General features: G+C 51.0%; 1 protein-coding gene across 1 annotated transcript; it reads right to left on the minus strand.

Moving 5' to 3' along the window:
* Positions 1–4,091: 4,091 nt before the first annotated feature.
* LOC140402454 (olfactomedin-4-like) lies at positions 4,092–16,437 on the minus strand. Its single transcript, XM_072490254.1, has 5 exons — positions 16,297–16,437; positions 14,609–14,761; positions 7,549–7,758; positions 5,971–6,121; positions 4,092–5,606 (listed from the first exon to the last, which is right to left on the minus strand). Exons 1-5 carry the CDS (start codon positions 16,339–16,341, stop codon positions 4,774–4,776), a joined length of 1,392 nt encoding a protein of 463 aa, XP_072346355.1. The 5' UTR covers positions 16,342–16,437; the 3' UTR covers positions 4,092–4,773.
* Between the last annotated feature and the right edge of the window lie 4,814 nt (positions 16,438–21,251).

Here is a 21,251-nt window from a genome sequence, read left to right on the forward strand (position 1 = left end):
GGAAGATTCTGACATGATTGAAGTTTGTAGAAAATTAGAAGTAAACGTACAGGCTTCCGCACGGCGGTTAGCACTGCTGCCTTGCGACGTGTGGAACCCGGGTTCGGGTCCGGACTTGGGTCACTGTCTGTGCGGAGTTTGCACGTTCTCCCCATGCCTGCGTCCAGGCGCTCCGGTTTCCCCCCACCGTCCAAATATGTGCAGGTTAGGTGGATTGGCCGTGATAAATGAGTGTCCAAAGGTTTACGTGGGGTTATGGGGATAGGGCAGGGAGGGGTCTAGCTAGGTTGTTCTTTAAGGGGGTCGGAGCAGGCTCGATGAGCCAAATGGTCTCCTTCTGCACTGTAGAGATTCTACGGTTCAATGGATTCTCTTCATTTAAAAGCTGTTGGACTAAAGATTATGGGCGAGATTCTCTGGTCCATTTTCTGGGGCAGCGCGCCCCAACTGGCAGCGGGATTCTCCGTTCCCGCAGCCAGCCAATGGGGTTTCCCATTGTGGCCACCGTACATCATCGGGTGCACTGTCAGCGGACCAACGGATCCCGCCGACGGAGAATTTGTCTCTATATAATTAATAACACGGTAGCATGGTGGATAGCACAGCTGCTTCACAGCTCCAGGTTCCCGGGTCCGATTCCGGCTTGGGTCACTGTCTGTGCGGAGTCTGCACATCCTCCCCGTGTGTGCGTGGGTTTCCTCCCGGTGCTCTGGTTTCCTCCCACAGTCCAAAGATGTGCAGGTTAGGTGGATTGGCCATGATAAATTGCCCTTAATGTCCAAAATTGCCCTTCGTGTTGGGTGGGGTTACTGGGTTATGGGGATAGGGTGGAGGTGTTGATCTTGGGTAGGGTGCTCTTTCCAAGGGCCAGTGCAGATTCGATGGGCCGAATGGCCTCCTTCTGCACTGTAAATTCTATGATAATCTATGATTTATGTAACATTTCTGTAGCTACTAATCTACCCAATCAGACCACACCCCCCCATTGAAAATCCCTCAACCCCAAAACACACTCTCACCCTGTCAGCTTCCCCAGTGCAGCCTGCCTCCTCGCTCCCTTCAATCCAAGTGACACAGGCCTCAATGGATAGGCCAGGCAAAGGGTTTAGCAAGTCAAGTACGAGAGGGATCCCTCAGGTCTGAGTTTGCCTCTCGCGAATATTGCGAAGCTAAAACAGCCTGACGGGACTGACAGCCCAGTTTTCGGGGAAGACTCGGGAATGTTCACTATTCCGGGGAGAAGGTGCGAGGCGCAAGAAGGAGACTGCAGCGGTGAAGGAAACGGTTGCACGTTTGGAAGGAACCTTGGAAAAACTACATTCCCAAAGAGCTGTACGAAGAGATGGAGATCAAGAACATTGAATTGCAATTGACGGTGCAATTTTCTGACTAAAGAGCTTGGGATCTTTCAAGAACAATTGGCAGAAGTACAATTGTAGGAAGTGAGCTTAAACGTTAGCGCAGAGGAATTATACACAAGGAAAAACTGATCTGTAGGAGAATACAACATGGAGCAGCAAACAAAGCTTTGAGCTGACGTGTGTCATCCATAAGCAGCCGTTCCCTCTCCTGAGCATGGATGCTTGCATAGCCCTGGATCAGCTCCAGATAGTGGATGAGGTAAAAACCGAACATCAGGTGACGTGAACCATAGCGCCACTCGCAGGAAGGTGTCCCGGTGAGCAGGACCTGAAAAGGGGGACAGGAAACAAGGTCCCAAAACAAAGAGTGGGACAGAAAGATCTCTGAGTAGACTGTCCCAGGCAGGGACAAAGATGGGGGTCAGAAAGAGGTCCCAGATCACTCTGGGATCTGACTTGTCCAGTATTAACAGCAGCTGGGATTATAACAATCTCAGGGAAGGATCCAGGATAGATCCTCTTATAAAGTTGGGGAGAAAGAGCAGAGAAACAGGCTCTAAATTAAACAGGAGCTGCAGGGAGCAGACTTGAAGCAAAGAGGACTCGAAAGAGGCCGAAAATATCCCAGAGGGCAGCTGAAGGTTTGTGACTCTGTGCTGTGGGATGTGGGTCTCCAGGCACCCTTTGGAGCAGCGCTGTTAAATTTGACATGGCCTGAGAACTGAAAGTGTGATGCTTGACTGTATTCAGAGATCCAGAGAAAAGAGGGTGAGTTTGAAACCCTGGAGGTGGATCTTGTTAAAGCTGTCCGAGTAGGGTCGATGTTTGGAGGGACTGCCAAGGCGATTTGTTTTCAAACTTGGAAAGCCTCATAAGAAAGACAGGGTGTCAGTGAGACAAATTGTCTCTGTGTTGCAAACATCTGGCTGGGTTGTTGAGGAATCCATGGAATCTGTTTGGTCGCATCTGTCATTGAGTTTGGAGTGTGCTGTGTGTGACCACAGATCACCTGTTACTTCGCAGGAATACAAGAGTATAGGGTTGATATTATAAATTGATTTATCTTTCGAAATCTGTATATGCCTGCAGAAATATAGGTGGTGAAAAGGAATAGTGATTATTTGAATCGATTTCTTGTGTATTGCATGGTATCTGGTGTGATATGGTTCATTTTTATTGTTTAATAATTTGCTTATTCTTTGTCTTCGAAGTTCATCAGTAGACTCGCTTGAATTGGTTCAGTAACTTTCCTCCATGCTGTGAAAACAAACAACTGGGATCTATCAAGCCAGGTTTCACTCTGGAATTTGACAGTATTTAGGGCAGCACGGTAGCACAAGTGATTAGCACTGTGGCTTCACAGCGCCAGGGTCCCAGGTTCGATTCCCTGCTGGATCACTGTCTGTGCGGAGTCTGCACGTTCTCCCCGTGTCTGCGTGGGTTTCCTCCGGGTGATCCGGTTTCCTCCCACAGTCCAAAGTCTTGCAGGTTAGGTGGATTGGCCATGATAAATTGCCCTCAGTGACCAAAAAAGGTTGGGAGGTGTTATTGGGTTACGGGGATAGGGCTTAAGTGGGTCGGTGCAGACTCGATGGGCTGAATGGCCTCCTTCTGCACTGTATGTTCTATTAACAGCAGTTGGGATTATAACATTCTCAATTGCAACACTGCAAAAACATAGTGCAAACACATTTCACAAAACAGACCCTGTGAATAGTCAACATCCATTTAAGAGGTGCATGTTAACTCCAATGAGCTAACCTCAGCTCTCCTTCCTATTTCATATCTATATGTTGCACCTTGGTCACATCATCCAAAAACACAGCATCAGTTTTCACATGCACAGCGGCAAGGTGGCACAGTGGTTAGCACTGCTGCCTCACGCCGCTGAGGACCCGGGTTCAATGCCGGCCCCGGGTCACTGTCCGTGTGGAGTTTGCACGTTCTCCCTCTGTCTGCGTGGGTCTCACCCCCACAAACCCAAAAATGTGCAGGGTAGGTGGATAGGCCGTGCGCAAATTGCCCCTGAATTGAGGAAAAAAAGAATTGGGTACTCTAAATTTATTTTCAAAAAGGTTTCACATGCACATGGACAGCACCCAGCTCTAATTCACCACCAACACTGTCACCTCCATTGCCGGTCAGTTATCCACCAACTGGATGTGCAAAAATGTCATCCAAGTAAATATTGGGAAGACAAACACGTTGGGTGGAGTCTTGTGTCCTCCCGCCTGGCGAGGTTGTGGGGGGGGGGAGCTTCTGAGCAGATGGGATGTTGGTGGGTGGGGACCCTACCGCCTTCCTGATCGCGGAAAGGCGGGCGGGTGGCCTGAAGTTTTTGAGTGGCTAGTTAATGGCTCCTTAACAGGCCTCATCGTGCTGTGGCTGTTATTGACACAGGCATGAGGCACATCAACTGGCAGACACGAGAAGCAAACACTGGCATATGATGCACCCGGTGAGTTATAAGGCTCTGATTGAGGGACCCAGAATTGGGCGAGGTGGGGGTAAGGAGGGGCTTGGGGACTCACTCCACCACCAGGACCACCTATTTCAGTCTCCAAAGCACCACATGACTCCGATCCACCGGCACTCATTTGCCGCTGAACCCTCACCTATTCATTTGTTACCTCTGGACTTCATTAATCGAATGGTCTCCACTACGTTGGGAAGAGAGGGATAAAGAAGTGATTATATTGAGAATCAAAGAAACGATTCACACAACCCACCTCTTTGTAGATGCTGCTGTTTATTATTACATTTTTAAAGAATTCCAATATAAATCATCAAACAGAATCTTGACCAACTATTGAAGATCATTGTCAGGGATAATAATTCATGAATGAGACAGAAAAATAAATAACGTGACAGACAGGAATGAGTCTCCTATTAAACCACTTTCTCCCTCGAGTGAAGTTTTTGCCCTTTTGTCCATCCAGCTGGATAATTGTCCAGATATTAAATGAACCGTCACGTCCAGAATTATTCTCACAGACAGGATATTACCATCATTCTGGACGCAAACCTCTTCACAGTGACTGTATCACTTGTCCAATACTTGAGAGGATTGATTACATGAGAGCTCAGTCAAACTGCACCTCAGAAAACACATGTCAATCTCCTCTATTTCTATAACCATTCTACCAGCTATATTGCAGATATGAATTTCACCCATTCTGAGTTTAGTTGATGTTCCAAAGCCGTACATTGCAACATCAGCTTCACCACCCACCAGCGATAACACTGGTTAAACTCTGGTGGTAATAAAAGTGAAATATGGCATCTAAATCTAACCCGGGATTCAAGTCCAGAAATTCCCCTATTCACCCAGATTCCCCCAGTGATTTGTAAACCCAGTTTGCTAATTGTCAAACTTGATCTGTTGATTTTACTGTGGGATGTTACCTGATTGTTACTCAGGTTTAAATATCACATCGTAAGCCAACTGGTAGCCATCGTTATACACATAGAGTTTGTGATCAGATGGATTGTAGTTAACATTTTGCAGTTTCTCCATGACTTTACCCATCTTTATAGAAACCGCACCCTCTTCCCCTGTTCTGGTGTCAAACGTGTAGAAAATTTCCTCAGACCGTAGGTCCACTGGCCGTATTGCATACAGCACCCCACAGATCATAAAGGCATTGGTCACACTAGGTTTGAACAGCCTGGTCACCCATGTCCTTTCCACCGTGAAGGTGGTCACATTGATTTTACTGATCGCAGCATATCCGACATTGGCTTCAGGGCTGTAAATGACCCAAAGGCCGGACTCATCGACAGCAAAGTCCATGTCTTGGTACGTGACACCTGCATAGGAAAACCTGTTGTTGTAAGCTGCACCTGTAAGAAACTGTCTCTCTTTACTGTTGGTGTCTATGTTAAACCTGCACATGTACCGAGAATTGTAACAGTTGTAATACAGGAAGCCTTCGTACAAAACCATTCCACTTCCCTGTCCTCTGTACGTATAGTAAGAAGAATAAGAATAGTAAGAATAATATGTCAGTGTTTTGGTTGTTGCATTTCTGTAGAGCAGTAAATTATCGTGTGAATAATAGAGTCTGAATGAGTCAAATGTTCGCCGGTCGGTGTTCAATGGGGCCACCCAGTACACTTCGCCTTCACTGGAGTTTGGAGCTGAACCTCTGCCCCATCCTCCAGATTTATAACTAAATCCTCTCCAGTTCAGCTGTATCACCACGGGGTTGGATACATTAAGAAGGCCGTTATGATCACAGCTCCCTGTTTGAAAATTAGTAAACTCAAATTTAACATTGGTTATTCACATTTTTCAAATTCAATGTTAACACTTTACAGCAAGATGCTAATGAAATTATTGTGACATTCACGTGAAAAAAGTATAACTCGGGTATTGCGACATCTGTAAAATATTTAAAATATTGCAACTGCAACAACGTTGGTTTGTGAAATATTTTGCACACGTTTGAAATCCTTTACTGATTCATGGTCATTTATCTATTCTCATCTCCTGGTGTCATTAGAATGTGTGTTATTAGCGGATTAATGATCCAATGTGAGTGAGATCCCTCCCTCTTTACCGAGCAGACTTGTGGTCCTCCGTCACCATTAACCGTGATTAACTCACCGTAGTCAACGGCGGCAGGGGTTTGTGAATGCTGATGTTCCTCACAGTCCTGTAGACGTTTCCTTAGCGTCGCAATCTCTCTGCGGACTGCCAGCACGTTGTGCTTATCAAGCGACTCCAGCTGGTCGACAGCTTGGGACATGTTCAGAATCTGAAATACACGCGGCGTTTAAAGAGAATCGTGTTTGGGTTCACAGGGGGGAGGCCATTCAGCCCCTCGAGCATGTTCTGCCATTCAATGAGATCAGAGTCAATCTGTATCCTAACTCCCACCTACTCCTCTTATCATAGAATCATAGAATTTACAGTACAGGAGGCCATTCAGCCCATCGAGTCTGCACCGGCCCTTGGAAAGAGCACCTTACTTAAACCCCACACCACCACCCTATCCCCCTTTATCCCTGTAACTCGTTACCCCACCTAGCCTTTTTGGACACAGGGCAATTTCGAATGGCCAATCCACCTAACCTGCACATCTTTGGACTGTGGGAGGAAACCGGAGCACCCGGAGGAAACCCACGCAGACACGGGGAGGATGTGCAGACTCCATACAGACAGTGACCCAAGCCGGGAATCGAACCCGGGTCCCTGGAGCTGTGAAGCAATTGTGCTAACCACTGTGCTACCGTGCTGCCCCTGAACACATCAGTTAGATCCTTCCTTCATTTTGATTGGAAAGATTGTTATCAAGTAGGAACAGGAATAAGGAGAGAGAGGGATTTGTGGATTCCAGGCAGTAGGGCCCAGGTAACTGAAAAAGTCACTGCGGAAGGAGATGTTCAAGAGATGGAAATCATCCAAACTGAGAGTGAGGAGTCAGTTTTAATGCCGGAATTCATTAGACAGACAGGGAAGGACGTGACAGGCCATGGAGTCGTTGAAATACAGAATGAAGAGCCAGTGAAGGCTAATGATGGGATGGGGTGATTGGAATTCTGGGTAGGATAGTCTCCAAGATGCTAACCTTTCAGTGATTCGGAGCTATTGAAGGGGCGAGGATGAGCGAGGGGAGGATTGGGGTGGAGATGATAAAGGTGTAAATGTGAGGTTAGGAAGAGGTCAGAGTGGAGCAGGGCGACATTTGAGATGGGCAGACTTTGTAAAATTGAAGATTGTTGGGATGGAAATCTGCCTCGGGGGCAAACCGGATTCTGAAGCTGTTGAAGGCTTGATAGGGCCTGAGAGAATCCTGCCATTGTAGAGTCGCACAGAACAGAAGGAGACCAATTATTTCTGTGCCAGCCCTTTGAATGAGCTTCTTAATTAATCCTATTCCATTGACCATTTCCCCATCACCTGCAATTCTTATCATTTCAAGAGTGTATTGAATTACCCTTTGAAAATATTATTGAATCTTTTCCCACCCTCCTTTCATACAATATCCTCATCAACCCCACTTGGGCCCCCAATGCAAGTTGGTCTTATTTGTGGCCACTAACTCCCCTCCCTCAGGACAGGAACTCTCTCCCGTTGGTTCCTCTGGTGATTGATCAGTGTCACAAAGCTGTAAAATACTCAAACATAGCACAGGACAGAAGAACACGAAGCAATAAACGGAATGATTTATCTCTGCCTGACCTCACTGTAAAGCTGGGCGATCATACTGTTGCTGCCGTTGAGAAAGGCCGCCAGCTGGCTGGTGAGTGACAACAGCTCGCGGACCTCCAGTTTCAGCAGATCGAATTCGAGTTGGGTGAAGAAGTCTCCGTTCTCCATGCTCTCCACGCGCCGTGTCAGGTTCTGCAGCTTGGCCGTGTTCACAGCGAGAGTCCGCATGTATTCCTGCACCTAAATGGAGCATCACAGGGAACCCACACAGTTACAGCCACCTCCACAGTCCGTGAACCAACTGCACCTCACTGCACAGCTCACAACTCTGCTTTGACCTGATATGTGCACGCTGACACTTTAAATGCATATTGGAGATTGTTGTGGTTTCCTTGAATGACCGACATCAAGGACGCCCAACCAAGATAATTTATTCCTCTGCGACACTTGTACCACCCCCCGCGTTGCCAGGATACCGTTTGATCTCTTTTGTGGTCGCAGCAACAAGTTCTCAGGTGACTACATCGTCCCATTTTAGTTGGGACCCACGGTGTCATGAGATGTAACAGTGTGTGGCAAGCTATGTACAGGCCAATGTGTAACATACAGTTGAGCAAACTGACAATGCGTAACTACTTACATATACATATACATTGAGGCATGAATTCAGCTGTAATAAGTGGCGTATCTGATGCGTAGCCCATCGCCTCTCCTCCCACCACCTTTCTGTTAGATGGAAATCCGAAATCCGACCCTGGGCTAAGTGGTAATGAGGTCCTGGAATCTTGTGTTCGGCCTGCTCCGGCGCCCTGAGCCTGTGATTACACCGGTTGGTGGTTTTGTAAATGTTCTGTGGCCAGTGTCCTCATGGTTAGCAACACGGGTCGTTTCAGTTCATGTTTGTCAGGTACAGGATTCGCTTTGGTTGGCTTCTGTCGGACGCTGCATGTCCGCTGCTGCCCGGCGGGGCCAGTGCTGTGTTGGCGCTCGATTCGCTACTTGCAGAAGGTGAAATGAAATGAAATGAAAATCGCTTATTGTCACAAGTAGGCTTCAAATGAAGTTACTGTGAAAAGCCCCTAGTCGCCACATTCCGGCGCCTGTTCGGGGAGGCTGGTACGGGAATTGAACCGTGCTGCTGGCCTGCCTTGGTCTGCTTTCAAAGCCAGCGATTTACCCCTGTGCTAAACCAGCCCCAGCCCCACCCCACGGTGACGGTGATTGCGGACATAGTGTGCACCTTCTGAGGCTACCACGTAATTATTTGGTTGCAGGGCATTACTATGTATCTCCGCCAACGGGTCAAGGCCACGTGCGGTTTGAAGGGAACATTTGACCTGGCGTGAGAGGGCCGAGGCTATGGGCATCTTGAGCAGACTGCGTGTTGGTTTTCAATCTGCATTGCAGGAGGGTATCATTCGCCTTGATTTGGGGTCTGGGCCGTGGCAGAGCCTCGGCAGTGGTAATTGCGGCCCTGATTCTCCTGGGAAAAGAAGTTGTTGTGCTGACGAGGGCCCCGGCCCTGTGGTGGCAGCTTTCGCAAGCTGAAGAGTGCAGTGTAGTGCATGCAAAGTAGCGAAATGGGCAGCACGGTAGCACAAGTGATTAGCACTGTGGCTTCACAGCGCCAGGGTCCCAGGTTCGATTCCCCCGCTGGGTCACTGTCTGTGCGGAGTCTGCGCGTTCTCCCCCGTGTCTGCGTGGGTTTCCTCCGGGGGCTCCGGTTTCCTCCCACGGCCCAAAGACGTGCAGGATTGGCCGTGCTAAATTGCCCTTAGTGACCAAAAAAGGTTAGGAGGGGTTATTGGGTTACGGGGATAGGGCTTAAGTGGGTCGGTGCAGACTCGATGGGCCGAATGGCCTCCTGCTGCACTGTATGTTCTATGTTCAGTGGAGACGAATCATCGTCTGTCAGGAGTCTCTGAGGGATGCCGTGTGTGGCAAAGTGCCTCTTAAACTCGATGTTTTACTCGTCATGTTTAGCAGGCCGAGTTCAAAGCACCTAGAATACAAATCGCCTAAAACCAAATGTTGTTTACCATTCCATCTGAAGATGTCGGCTGCTGTGAGTAACCATGGGAGGTCGGGGACCTTGCGTCAATGCAGCGGTTCCTTTGCTTGATGCAGCCTGAGTGCATTGCACGGCGCACATCTGGAGACTTCCCGCTCCATGTCCACATACACGGAGGGCCAGCACAGTAATCTCTTGGCCCTGTGCCTGGTTGCTTCCAAACCGGGGTCCCCCGGTGGAGTTCTTGCGTGTAGTACCTCTGGAGGGCAGTAGGGATGACGAATTGCTGGCCACGCCGTATTAGTCGATCCTGGATGGCCAGCTCATCGCTGGTGGCGAAGAATGTGCGGAGTCCGTGAGGGAGCTCCCTCAAGGGTTCTGGCCAGCCACTCATGATGACGTGTAGTAGCCGGCATCTGATGTCTGCCTGTAAGACCTATTTGCACCTTTATTGCCACAATGCATGTGTTGTCCTCACGATCTGCCTGATCTGTGAGGGTAACTTCAGCATCTTGCGTTGCAGCTATACAGACACAACATGGAGAGGCTTCTTTAAGACAGTTGTGAGCGTCTGATGATGTGTTTCAACAGTTACAGAAAGGCCATATAAAGAGCCATTGAATGTCTGGCAGGCGGAGACTAGAACAAGAAGTTCTGCTCGATCTGTGCATAACTGGTCTCAGTGTCACTGAGATCATAGAATTTACAGTGCAGAAGGAGGCCATTCGGCCCATCGGGTCTGCACTGGCCCTTGGAAAGAGCCCCCTATTTAAGCTCACACCTCCCGTAACTCTAACCTGACCTTTTTGGACACGAAGGGGCAATTTATCATGGCCAATCCACCTAACCTGCACAGCAGGGGCTGTTAGCACAGGGCTAAATCGCTGGCTTTGAAAGCAGACTAAGGCAGGCCAGCAGCACGGTTCAATTCCCGTAACAGCCTCCCCGAACAGGCGCCGGAATGTGGCGGCTAGGGGCTTTTCACAGTAACTTCATTTGAAGCCTACTTGTGACAATAAGCGATTTTCATTTCATCTTTGGACTGTGGGAGGAAACCGGAGCACCCGGAGGAAACCCACGCAGGCCCGGGGAGAATGTGCAGACTCCGCAGAGACAGGTCCTTGAAGCAAAGTCTGCTATTCTGGGTGGAGACTGCACCAGGTCTGTCCTGGGAGGCGTCTGCTGGTATGAGTCCGGTTGCTCCAATGTCAATGTATTGTGGCAGTGGTCGTGCTGAGACTGCCCGTTTAAGTCTGTTGAAGACCCGTTGTGTTGTGTTCCTTCCAACACCGTTCGACATCCTGGTGGAGAAGTTGATGGAAAGGTCCAGTGACTTCACCATAACACCACAACTTAGCAGGATAATTTGCCATACCAAGAAAGCGCGCTTGTCGGCGAGAATGGTCAGCTGTCGTGTAGCCCCTGCCTTCTTTGTCTCAAGCTTTACACCATCGACTGTGAGCAAATGGCCCCTTAAGGAACCTGCTTGACTCTGAATCTGCATTTCAAAGGTTAAGCTTTAATTGAAGGGTCCTGATTTTGTCGAGGACGAGATGGAGATGTGCATCATGTCCTTGCATTGTACGACCCCAAACCAGGATGTCGTCAACAATAATCTTGCCAGTGCAGGAGGCGAAAGAGGCCGACGTTGTGGCCTTTGCGTCCCTAGTAGCCCGGCGCAGGATCCTACTCATGTGGAAGGAGGCGAAACCCCCCGGACTGGAAAATTAAAATGTTAGCAGCAGCAGCAATCCATGGGGGCGGGGGGGGGGGCGTGGTGAGTGGTGAGTGGTGAGTGTTCCGTCCGGATGGTGTGGGAAGACTGAGGCACGTGGGGTAACGCCTAGTTAATTGCTATTATATATTCTCTTTCTGCACTATGTTCACTCTATTTTGTTGTGTTAGTATTATTACAATTGATTATTATGAAAAATTTTGCAAAACTTTAATAAAAATATTTTAAAAAGACAATGATCTTGCACGGTTGGCCTGCAATGAGTTGCTCCATTCACCGCTGGAAAATCCCATTCCTCGTGGCGATCCCACAGGGGCAAAGGAAGAAAACGATATCTGCCTATCGGAGAGTGTGGTTAGTTTTTAGGATTCCTCATCCAACGGGCTTTGACGGAACCCGCATTTCGCATCAAGATTGCTGAACACTTCTGGCATTTTGCATGTCTGTTATCCACCATCTTCACAGGGCAATCTGGTCTGAGCATCGCCTTATTCACATTCACTGGGTCAATCCTGACTGACCGTCTGTCATTACTGCGGCCACCATTGCTGAAACCCATTCCGCCTCGTCTGGGAGAGTTATGACACAGCTCGTGAATGACTTTTCGCTTCATGCCTACTGGTCGGGGCACTGACTATTGGTGACCCTGAATCATCTAGTCTCATGTGGTATACAACTGGTAGCTTAGCAATGATGCCACAGTTGATGAGGTCTCTACACGTTGTCATCGCTGAGGTTTAAAGTTGTAGAGTGTGTACTTCTGGACCTGGTTGAATGAGCCCCAATGCAAGCTGTCCTGAAGCCTTAGTAATGGCTTTAGATTCTGGTCAACTATATGGAAGTTGAAATTTCCCTGTGTGCAGTGAAGGGTTGCTACACCTTCTCTGTCCACCATAAGCCACAAGGTGCATCTGGGTGCTTGGTTCTGGTGCTGCGTATGGTTTATTTCCAACAACCTTTGGCTGGATAGTACAGTATTCTTCTCTCCAATGTCAATCTTGGTTTTAAGTCTGGCGTCACTGTCAATTATGTTGAGTGTGGTGAAGATCTCACCCGTTCCTGTGACACTGTTGCAATCGAGTGTTGTTGGCGGCTCTGTCGCTTCACTGATTTGGTTGAACTCCAATTCCTTGACCTTACTGACACTCCCACCGCTGGAGGAACGAACCGCTGCCATGTTGCTGATGGCAGAGGAGGGCCACTGTGGTTTGGATCTGCAGCTCTTAGCAAAGTGGTTCCATTCGCCGCATTTGTTGCATCTTTTACCATACGCAAAATAAGCTGTTCTGCTCGGTTGGTGCTGGCCGCTGCAGTCGGAGCAAGATGCGAATACCTTGGTTTCCTGCCTCATGTTTCTGTTACTTTCCTCTGGTTGTCCATTTAACATACAGATATTGACGGCTGCGTGTAATGTTAAGTCTTTTTCTCGCAGAAGTTGCTTGCGAACTAAATCGTTATACATTTCACAAGCTACTCGATCACTGATCAGGTCTTCAGTGAGAGTTCCGAACGCACATTTCTTTGCCAATATTTTTAGGGTAGCCGGGTAAGATTTTGTTGGCCCACCTGCTCTTTGGTCTTAATGAATTTTCCTCCTCCCTCTGGAAAACAAACAATTTGAATTTTTCAATGGCCTCGGGGCCCGTGAGGTTTAAAAAGGATATCCCGTTTTTGACTTGTCAGAGAATGCAGCGCCGCAGTAAATGCGCCATTCCTTCTGGAACCTTTCCCAACCGACCGCAATATTTTCATCAAAGACACGTGGGTCGAAGCGGCAAAATCCTTGTGCCATACTGCCAACTGCTGACATCATGGCAAATGTTCTTGCTTCTTTAAATCGTCGACATCAAGGGCTTACAACAAAGGTAGCTTATTCCTGAGCTCAACAGCTACACACAACATACATGCTCTGCCCTTGCACTTGGGAATAACTCCCGCAATCCTGCCTTGTGACCTATTTTGTAGTCACATCATCACATTGCCACCCGATCCACAAATATAAATCTTAACCCACTACAGGGAAAAACTAAGGGGAGCAAAATAGGTTGGCAAGTGGATAAGCATGTAATGCTTTCAAGTGGACTGAAAAACATTCTTTGAAAATGTTAAATGGAAACTTTCCAGTATTAATAATGAAAACCCCGTTTTAATTTGCAAGTTCTGCGTGTATGTTCTCTTGCAAACCTTATCCTGAATTGGAACAATATTGCGTTTCCTTCACTGGGGCTGGATCAAAACCCTAGAACTCCTTCCCAAACAGTCATTAACAGTTACAGAATTCATCAAACAGGCTAATGGAATGAGGACATTTATACCCAGCGGACTAGAATAAGACGGGGTAGAAGGCATACTTCAGCGATACAAAAACTACGCTTGGAATGACTTGTGAGAGGTCCTCAGCTTATATAGAATATTGTATCCCCATCCTATCACCCATCAATATCCCATTGACAAATCCTTAACACTGAGCAATATCCCCCATTGATGAACATCCCAGAAAGCTCATCCAACAGAATCATTCCATTAATATCCTGGGACTGGTGCTGTCCTACAACGAATACCGCCCTATTTCTCTCACTCTGGGCGCAATTCTCCCATCGGGAGTGTAAGTGCCGACGCCGGAGTGAAAACCGGAGTGTTTCACTCCGGTGTCGGAGGTCGCTCCCAGCCCCCTATTCTCCTGCCCCCGGGGAGCTAGGAGCGGCGGCACGTCATTTACGCGCGCCGGGCCTTGGCGCCCCGTAAAAGCGGCGCCACGTAAATGACGTCACCCGCGCATGCGCGGTTGCCGTCCTCCCCGCGGCCGCCCCCCAAGAAGATGTCGGATGGGTCTTGCGGGGCGGCGGAGGAAAGGAGGTCCTCCTTCAGAGAGGCCGGTCCGCCGGTCGGTGGACATTGATCGCGGGCCAGACCTTGTTTGAGCCCCCCCCCCCCTCCGGTGCAGGAACCCCCCCCCCCCCCACAGGCCGCACCCCCAGCGTTCCCGCACTGTTCCCGCCGGCAGCGACCAGGTGTGGACAGCGCCGGCGGGAAGCCGTTGCATTGGGCAGGCCGCTCGGCCCATCCGAGCCGGAGAATCGCCGCTCGCCCGTTGCAGACGGCGAGCGGCGATTCTCGCAGCGGGCAGCCGTGATTCTCGCCGCGCCGGTTTGGAGGGGGGTGGTGGTGGGAGAATCACGTGCGGCCGTCGGGGCGGAGTGGCGGGACACGCGCGGCACCCCGGCGATTCTCCCACCCGGTGTGGGGGGGGAGAGAATTCTGCCCTCTGTTTCTCAGACAGTAACCATGGTAATTAATGAGTGCTGACTCTGAAAGAGGATGGACTATATCAGTAATAAATGTACCTTGCTGATTTCATGTTGTACGTTGATACTGATCTTCTGGTACACTGTTTCCAAATATTCCACCTTTTCCACCGGGAATGAGATATTAGGAAAAACCACGGAGCAAACACAGACTCCATCGCTGTTAATTGACCCATTGACATGGTCACCGTTCTGTTGACATAGAAATCAAAAAATGAGCTATAATGCTGTATTAGCACAAATTCAACACTAGTGTGAGCTGGTAGATAGCCAATCCACCTAACCTGCACGTCTTTGGACTGTGGGAGGAAACCGGAGCACCCGGAGGAAACCCACGCACACACGGGGAGAACGTGCAGACTCCGCACAGACAGTGACCCAGCAGGGAATCGAACCTGGGACCCTGGCGCTGTGAAGCCACAGTGCTAACCACTGTGCTACTGTGCTGCCCATGTTTCTCTTTTGGTAGCCTTCTCAAATTCAGAAACTTCCCTCTTATGTAAAACGTTACAGAAAGTGACACCTATCCACTTATTCTGCAATGCTGACTGACCATCGTTAGCCATTAACCCACCATGGTCATTGTGTGCAAAGCTGAGGGGCGAAATTCTCCCCCAACGGCGCGATGTCAGCCGACTGGCGCCAAAAACGGCGCCAATCAGACGGGCATCACGCCGGCCCAAAGGTGCGGAATGCTCCGCATCTTCGGGGGCCGAGCCCCAACATTGAGGGGCTAGGCCGGCGCCGGAGGGATTTCCGCCCCGCCAGCTGGCGCGGAAATGTGGCACATGCGCGGGAGCGTCAGAGGTCGCCGACAGTTTCCCGCGCATGCGCAGTGGGCAGAGTCACTTCCTCCTCCGCCATGGTGGAGGCCGTTGCGGAGGCGGAAGGGAAAGAGTGCCCCCACGGCACAAGCCCGCCCGTGGATCGGTGGGCCCCGATCGCGAGCCAGGCCACCGTGGGGGCACCCCCCAGGGTCAGATCGCCCCAGGACCCCGGAGCCCACCCACGCCGCCTGGTCCCGCCGGTAAATACCAGGTTTGATTTACGCCGGCGGGACAGGCAATTTCTGGGCGGGACTTCGGCCCATCCGGTGTTACATTGACTTGAACATTAACTTCCATTTATATGATGTTCAGAATCTCCCGACGCAGTTCTGGGTCAAGGACAGGGCTGGCTTAGCTCAGTGGGCTGGACAGCTGGTTGATGATGCAGAACGAGGCCAGCAGCGCGGGTTCAATTCCTGTACCAGCTGAGAATTCTGAATTCTCCCTCTGTGTACCCGAACAGGCGCCGGAATGTGGCGACTAGGGGCTTTTCACAGTAACTTCATTGCAGTGTTAATGTAAGCCTACTTGTGACAGTAAAGGTTATTTATTTATTTATGAATCAGCCAATTTTCAACTAGCGAGATCCCACACGCGCAGCAAGATTAATGGTTTTAATGATGTTGGTTCAAGAACAAATTTTGGCCAGGACCCCAGGGGCAAACTCACCTTCTCTTCTTTGGAATAGTCTCATTAGATCTTAACTTTTACCTGAGAGATGAGACAAAGTCTTGACTTAACAGGAAGTGTGCAGCACTCCTTCAATACTGCACTCTCAAACATCCGGAGCAGGATTTGAAACACCCACAACTTTCCACCTCATCCAGCCACAGCTGATAGCCCCAACACAGAAATATCCTGACGTGATGAAAGTTGATATAAAATTCGGAGTAAACTTACAGACAGGAGGACAGCATCTGCGATCAACAGAAGGAACAACATCATCGTCCTACGCCTGAGCTCGCCTCGGAGATGCACGAATAAGGAAATGGCTTAAATAATCAACTCACCAGAAACTACCCCCGCATTCAATGACTCATTCTTCCCAGATTAAATCATTAAAGCGAATCTACCTGGTAACACCCCTATTATCCACTGATATTCAGGTAAAACTGCTTGTCAATTTGGAGTGATTGAACATAAATTGGTTTTGAGCCAAATGTTTTCACATGCAAATGTCAGTTTAAGGCTTTCACAAAACAAATGTTTGGGACACGCCCTGTCTTATTACCGAAGGTTTCTTTTGTGTTCTCTTCGAATTATAGAATCTCTACGGTGCGGCAGGGGGCCATTCGGCCCATCGGGTCTGCACCGACCCTCCAAAAGAGCAGCCTATCTAGGTCCTGCGCAGGCTGGGTGAGAAGAGTGTAGTGGAGAGGGTTCCCGAGGTCTTTGGGTCGAGGGCGCCAACACCACGGGAACGAAAGACATGTCACCTCTTTCACAGCTCCAGCTGCCATAAAGCAGGTAGGTTTCAAGGTCCCGGCCTGCTGGAGAAGCCGTGGAGAAGGTAAGTGAATGTCAGTGGTTGGGTGATGGTGGCAGGGTGGTGGTGGGTAGGAAGGGGTTTGGGATGGGGTGGGGGGGGGGGTTGCTTAGTCAGTGGGTGGGGGATTCTCAGTGGGGAGGGTTGCTTGGCCAGTGGGGAGGGTTTGGGTGGACAATGGGTGGTGGGGGTAATCAGTGGGGGGGGGAGTGGTTAGATGGTCACTGGGGCGGGTGGGATCAGTGCCGGTAATTTGTGAAAACTGGTTGTCAATGAGACGGGTCAGTGGCGGGGTCGGGGGGTTGCAAGCAGGGGGGGGGGGGGCGTTGATTGGTGTGGGTGATGGTCGGTGAGGGTAGTTAGGAAGGTGGAGTCATAGTTGAGGGGCTACATGGGCGTATGGTGGGTGCGGTTAGGGTGCAGAGGGTAGTCGGGGGTGCGATGAGTCGGGACGATAGTCGGGTTGCAGAGGGTAGTCCGAGGGTTGGGGTCAACCGGGGGTTGGGAGGGGCCGGTAAGAGTCAGGAGTGAGGGAGGGTAGTCGGGGGGGGTTGGAGACATTGTGCGTTGGTGGAGGTTGGTCGGGGTTGGGTGTGTGGTCGGACTGCTGTGGGGGTAACTCATTGTTATATTGATGGAATCATACCTGACAATGTCCCAGACACCAGCATCACTATCCCTGAGTATGTCCTGACCCACCAGCAGGACAGACCCAGCGGAGATATACGGTCAGGAGGGAATTGCCCTGGGAGTCCTCAGCATCGACTCCATGAAGTCTTGTGTCTCATGGCAACAGCCCTAACATGGGCAAGCAAACCCCTTGCTGATTGGCATGTATTCCACCCGCTCCCCCTTCAACTGATGAATTGGAGGAAGCACTGAGGGTGGCAAGGGCGCTGGACATGATCTGGTTGGGGACTCAATGTCCATCACCATGAGTGGCTCGGTATAACCACTACAGTCGGAGCTGGCCAGGTCCTAAAGCTACTAGACTTGGTCTGTGGCCTGCCTCAGGCAGGTTGGTCCATGACAGTATCGGTAGGAGTGACCTCCAGACAGTCCTTGTGGCGACCAGGTCCCGTCTTCACATTGAGGATGCCCTCCATCGTGCTGTGTGGCACTACCACCGTGCTAAATGGGATAGATTTCAAACCGATCTGGGAACTCAGCTGGGTAACCATTTGATGTGAGCCCACAGCAGCAGCAGAATTGTACTCAACCCCATGTCACCTCGGGACCTGGCATATCCCTCCTTAGCCATTACCCTTAAGCTAGGAGAACAGCCCTGGTTCAATTAAGAATTCCGGAGAGCAGGCCAGGAGCAGCACCAGGCATACCGAAAAATGGGATGTCAACCTGGTGAAGCTACGACACCGGACAACCTGCATGTCAACAGCGGGAGGCACAGGTGATAGGGATAGCCACCCGATTCCACAACCAACTCTGCAGTCCTATCACCCCCGTTTGTGATTGGTGGTGGATAATTCCCTGAGGAGAAGGTTCCACAACTAGCCTCATCTCAATGATGGGGGAAGCCCAGCATATCAGTGCAAAGACAAGGCTGAAGCAGCCGCCACTACCTTCAGCCAGAAGTGCCGAGCGAATGATCCACCTCGGCCTCCTCCGGAGGGCCCCAGAACCGCAGATACCAGGGGCGCGACCCCGCGCCGGGCCGGAGAATCGGCGCAACGGCGCCACGACGCCCCGATGCCGGCGCGCGATTCTCCGAGGTGTGGAGAATCCTGGTCGCTGCCGCCGGGAACTCTGCGGGAAGGCTCGGGGGGGCGGCCTGTTGGGGGGGGGGGGGGGGCCTCCTTCACCGGGGGGGGGGGGGGGGCCTACGAAGGGGTCTGGCCTGCGATCGGGGCCCACCGATCGGCGGGCCGGCCTCTCTGTCGGCAGGCCTCCTTTCCTCCACCGGCAATATTATGGCCCTGCGCCATTGTTGTGCGGGGCGGCCTGGGGGAGGACGGCCACTGCGCATGCGCGGGGCGTCTTTTACGCACGCCGGCTCTCCGACGCTACGCCGAGGCCCCGCCCCCGCAAATCGCGCCAGGCCCCTGTCAGCCCCACGGAGGCCCCAGAATAGGGGTCTGGGAACGGGCTCCGGTTTTTACTCCGGCCTCGGCACTTAGACTCCCGTTGGCAGAATCCAGCCACAGATTTCAGCTAATTTAAATCATTGGGGTACCGAGAAACGGCTGCAGGCACTGGATGAAGTGGATGATAACTTGAGGCCCAACTATAGACACTGTAGATTGGGAGCATTCCCTCTACAATCGCCCTCACCTGAGTTCCAGGCAGCAACTTCACACACACTCTTATTCTGTGTCTGAGAAAAGGCACCACGTCTCCCCCCAAGGAAAGCTATTGCCTTTTCCTATATAGATGTAAAATAGTTTGTAAGTTAGAGCTCCCCGGATATTACAAGGGTCTATGGGTCTCCCTTCAAAAATTGTGGGCGGGATTCTCCATCAGCCGGAATCAGGAAACGCGATTGGGCGGAGAATGGGTTCCGACGCCGATATCGTGGCGGGCGCCGATTTCCCGCCAAAATGCAATTGGCTGATGCCTCGACAGCGCCGTCAATGCTTTCCACTCCGCATGTACAGGAACCGTCGTTGACGTATCATTAGCGGGCCTCCGCGATTCTCCGCCTCCAATGGGCCGAATTGCCGACGGCGAGGTTCACTTGTCAGCCGGTTTGAGGGGCGGGGGGAGCCGGGTGGGGGGGGGGGGGGGGGAAGAAGAGAGGGAGGTAAGGGGGGGGGCACAAAAGGGAGAGATAGGGATAGCTGCCTAGAGAGAGAGGAGAGCTTGAGAGGGAACAGGGAAGGAATGGGGAGGAGGTCCACCGACTGGAAGGAGCACAGGCCTCCCCTATACAGGGCGAAACCGGGGTAACAAGCAGACCCACTCCCCCTCTCGAAGGCCCAAGGACCAAGGGGGGATTGGGACACCCACCCCCACCACCCCCACCAGCGGAATGAAGGCTACAGACGAGTAAAGGGGGGAACCCCTGACACGCAGGAGGAGGGAACTGAGAAACAGCGGCTACTGTCAAGGGGCAGAGGCCCGAGTGGAACCCGATTAACCATTCTGAAAATCAAACATTGTTGTCCAAATGTAAAATATTATCCAGCATCTATGCCTCTATTTCAGTCCCAGTCATGGTTATGGTCACATCGAGGCTGGCTGTTCAAACCTATGTACAGTTTTCTCCTTTGTCATTGTACGATGCTCTATGGGTGAAACCCAGCTTTTGTTCCTTCTCTTGTATATTCTGTAACTGCTTGAAATACCAATAAAAATATTTTCCAAAAAAAAAAGAAGAACCAAAAGTGGGTTTGGGTCCCTTACAGGACGAAGCATTCGTCGGGGTGAAGAGGTGTCTATCAACCTTGCAACTCGTCATCCATTATGACCAATCTCGACCGCTAGTCCTGGCTTGCAATGCCTCCCCCTCTGGCATCGGGGCGGTGCTGGCCCACAGATGGTACGTTGGCACGGTGCACCCTATTTCTTTTGCATTGGGAACTCCTGCAGACGCGGAACACCGCTATGCCCAAATAGAAAAGGAAGGCTTGCGGTAATATTGAGGGTCAAGGCGTTCCATCGGTATGTCTACATTGTGACCAATCGCAAGCCTCCGCTGGGCCTCTTTAAAGAGGACAAGGGGTTTCCCCCCCAATTCATCGGCCTGGATTCAGCAAATGGGTGCTCGTTCCAACATTGTCCAGGTACATAGATAGCCCTCGCTCATGCCCTGTGTTGCCTCCCGCTGCCCGTGAGTCCCTGATTCGCACCGCCGGCAGTGGATGAAGTTGTGGCGACCCTGAATTTTATGGATGTCTGACGGTGACGGCGGTTTGGGTTCGAGCATGGGCACAAAGAGATTCTAAGTCGGCGAAGCTCCTCCTCATGCTGTTATGTGGCGGATTACAGGGGACCTCCCACAGCAGCCCTACAGCCCCATGCTCAGAAACTCCAAGAGCTAAGCATGGAGGATGGTGTCATACTATGGGGGGGGAGTCACGTGATCATCCCACCGCAGGGTCAGGGGTCCCTCCTGAAGGATCTACACAGTGGTCACCCGGTCGCCTCGAAGATGAAGACGCTGGCTCGGAGCCATGTCGGGTGGCCTGGCACTGAGGGGGCCATAGAGCGGGTTGTGCGCAGTTATAGGGCTCACGTTTCTCATCATTGTGGGCGCCCACTCAAAATGACTCAACGTTTATAAAATGGCCTCGCGCCATCAACGGCCTCCGTCGAGAGGCTGAGATCCTGGTTCTGTGCTCACGGGCTCCCTGAGGTCCTCCTGACGGGCACTGGAACGTCACCCACGAGCGAAGAGTTTGTCACATTCGCT

The sequence above is a fragment of the Scyliorhinus torazame genome, chromosome 25 (genome assembly GCF_047496885.1).
Source record: "Scyliorhinus torazame isolate Kashiwa2021f chromosome 25, sScyTor2.1, whole genome shotgun sequence".
NCBI classification, from domain to species: domain Eukaryota; kingdom Metazoa; phylum Chordata; class Chondrichthyes; order Carcharhiniformes; family Scyliorhinidae; genus Scyliorhinus; species Scyliorhinus torazame.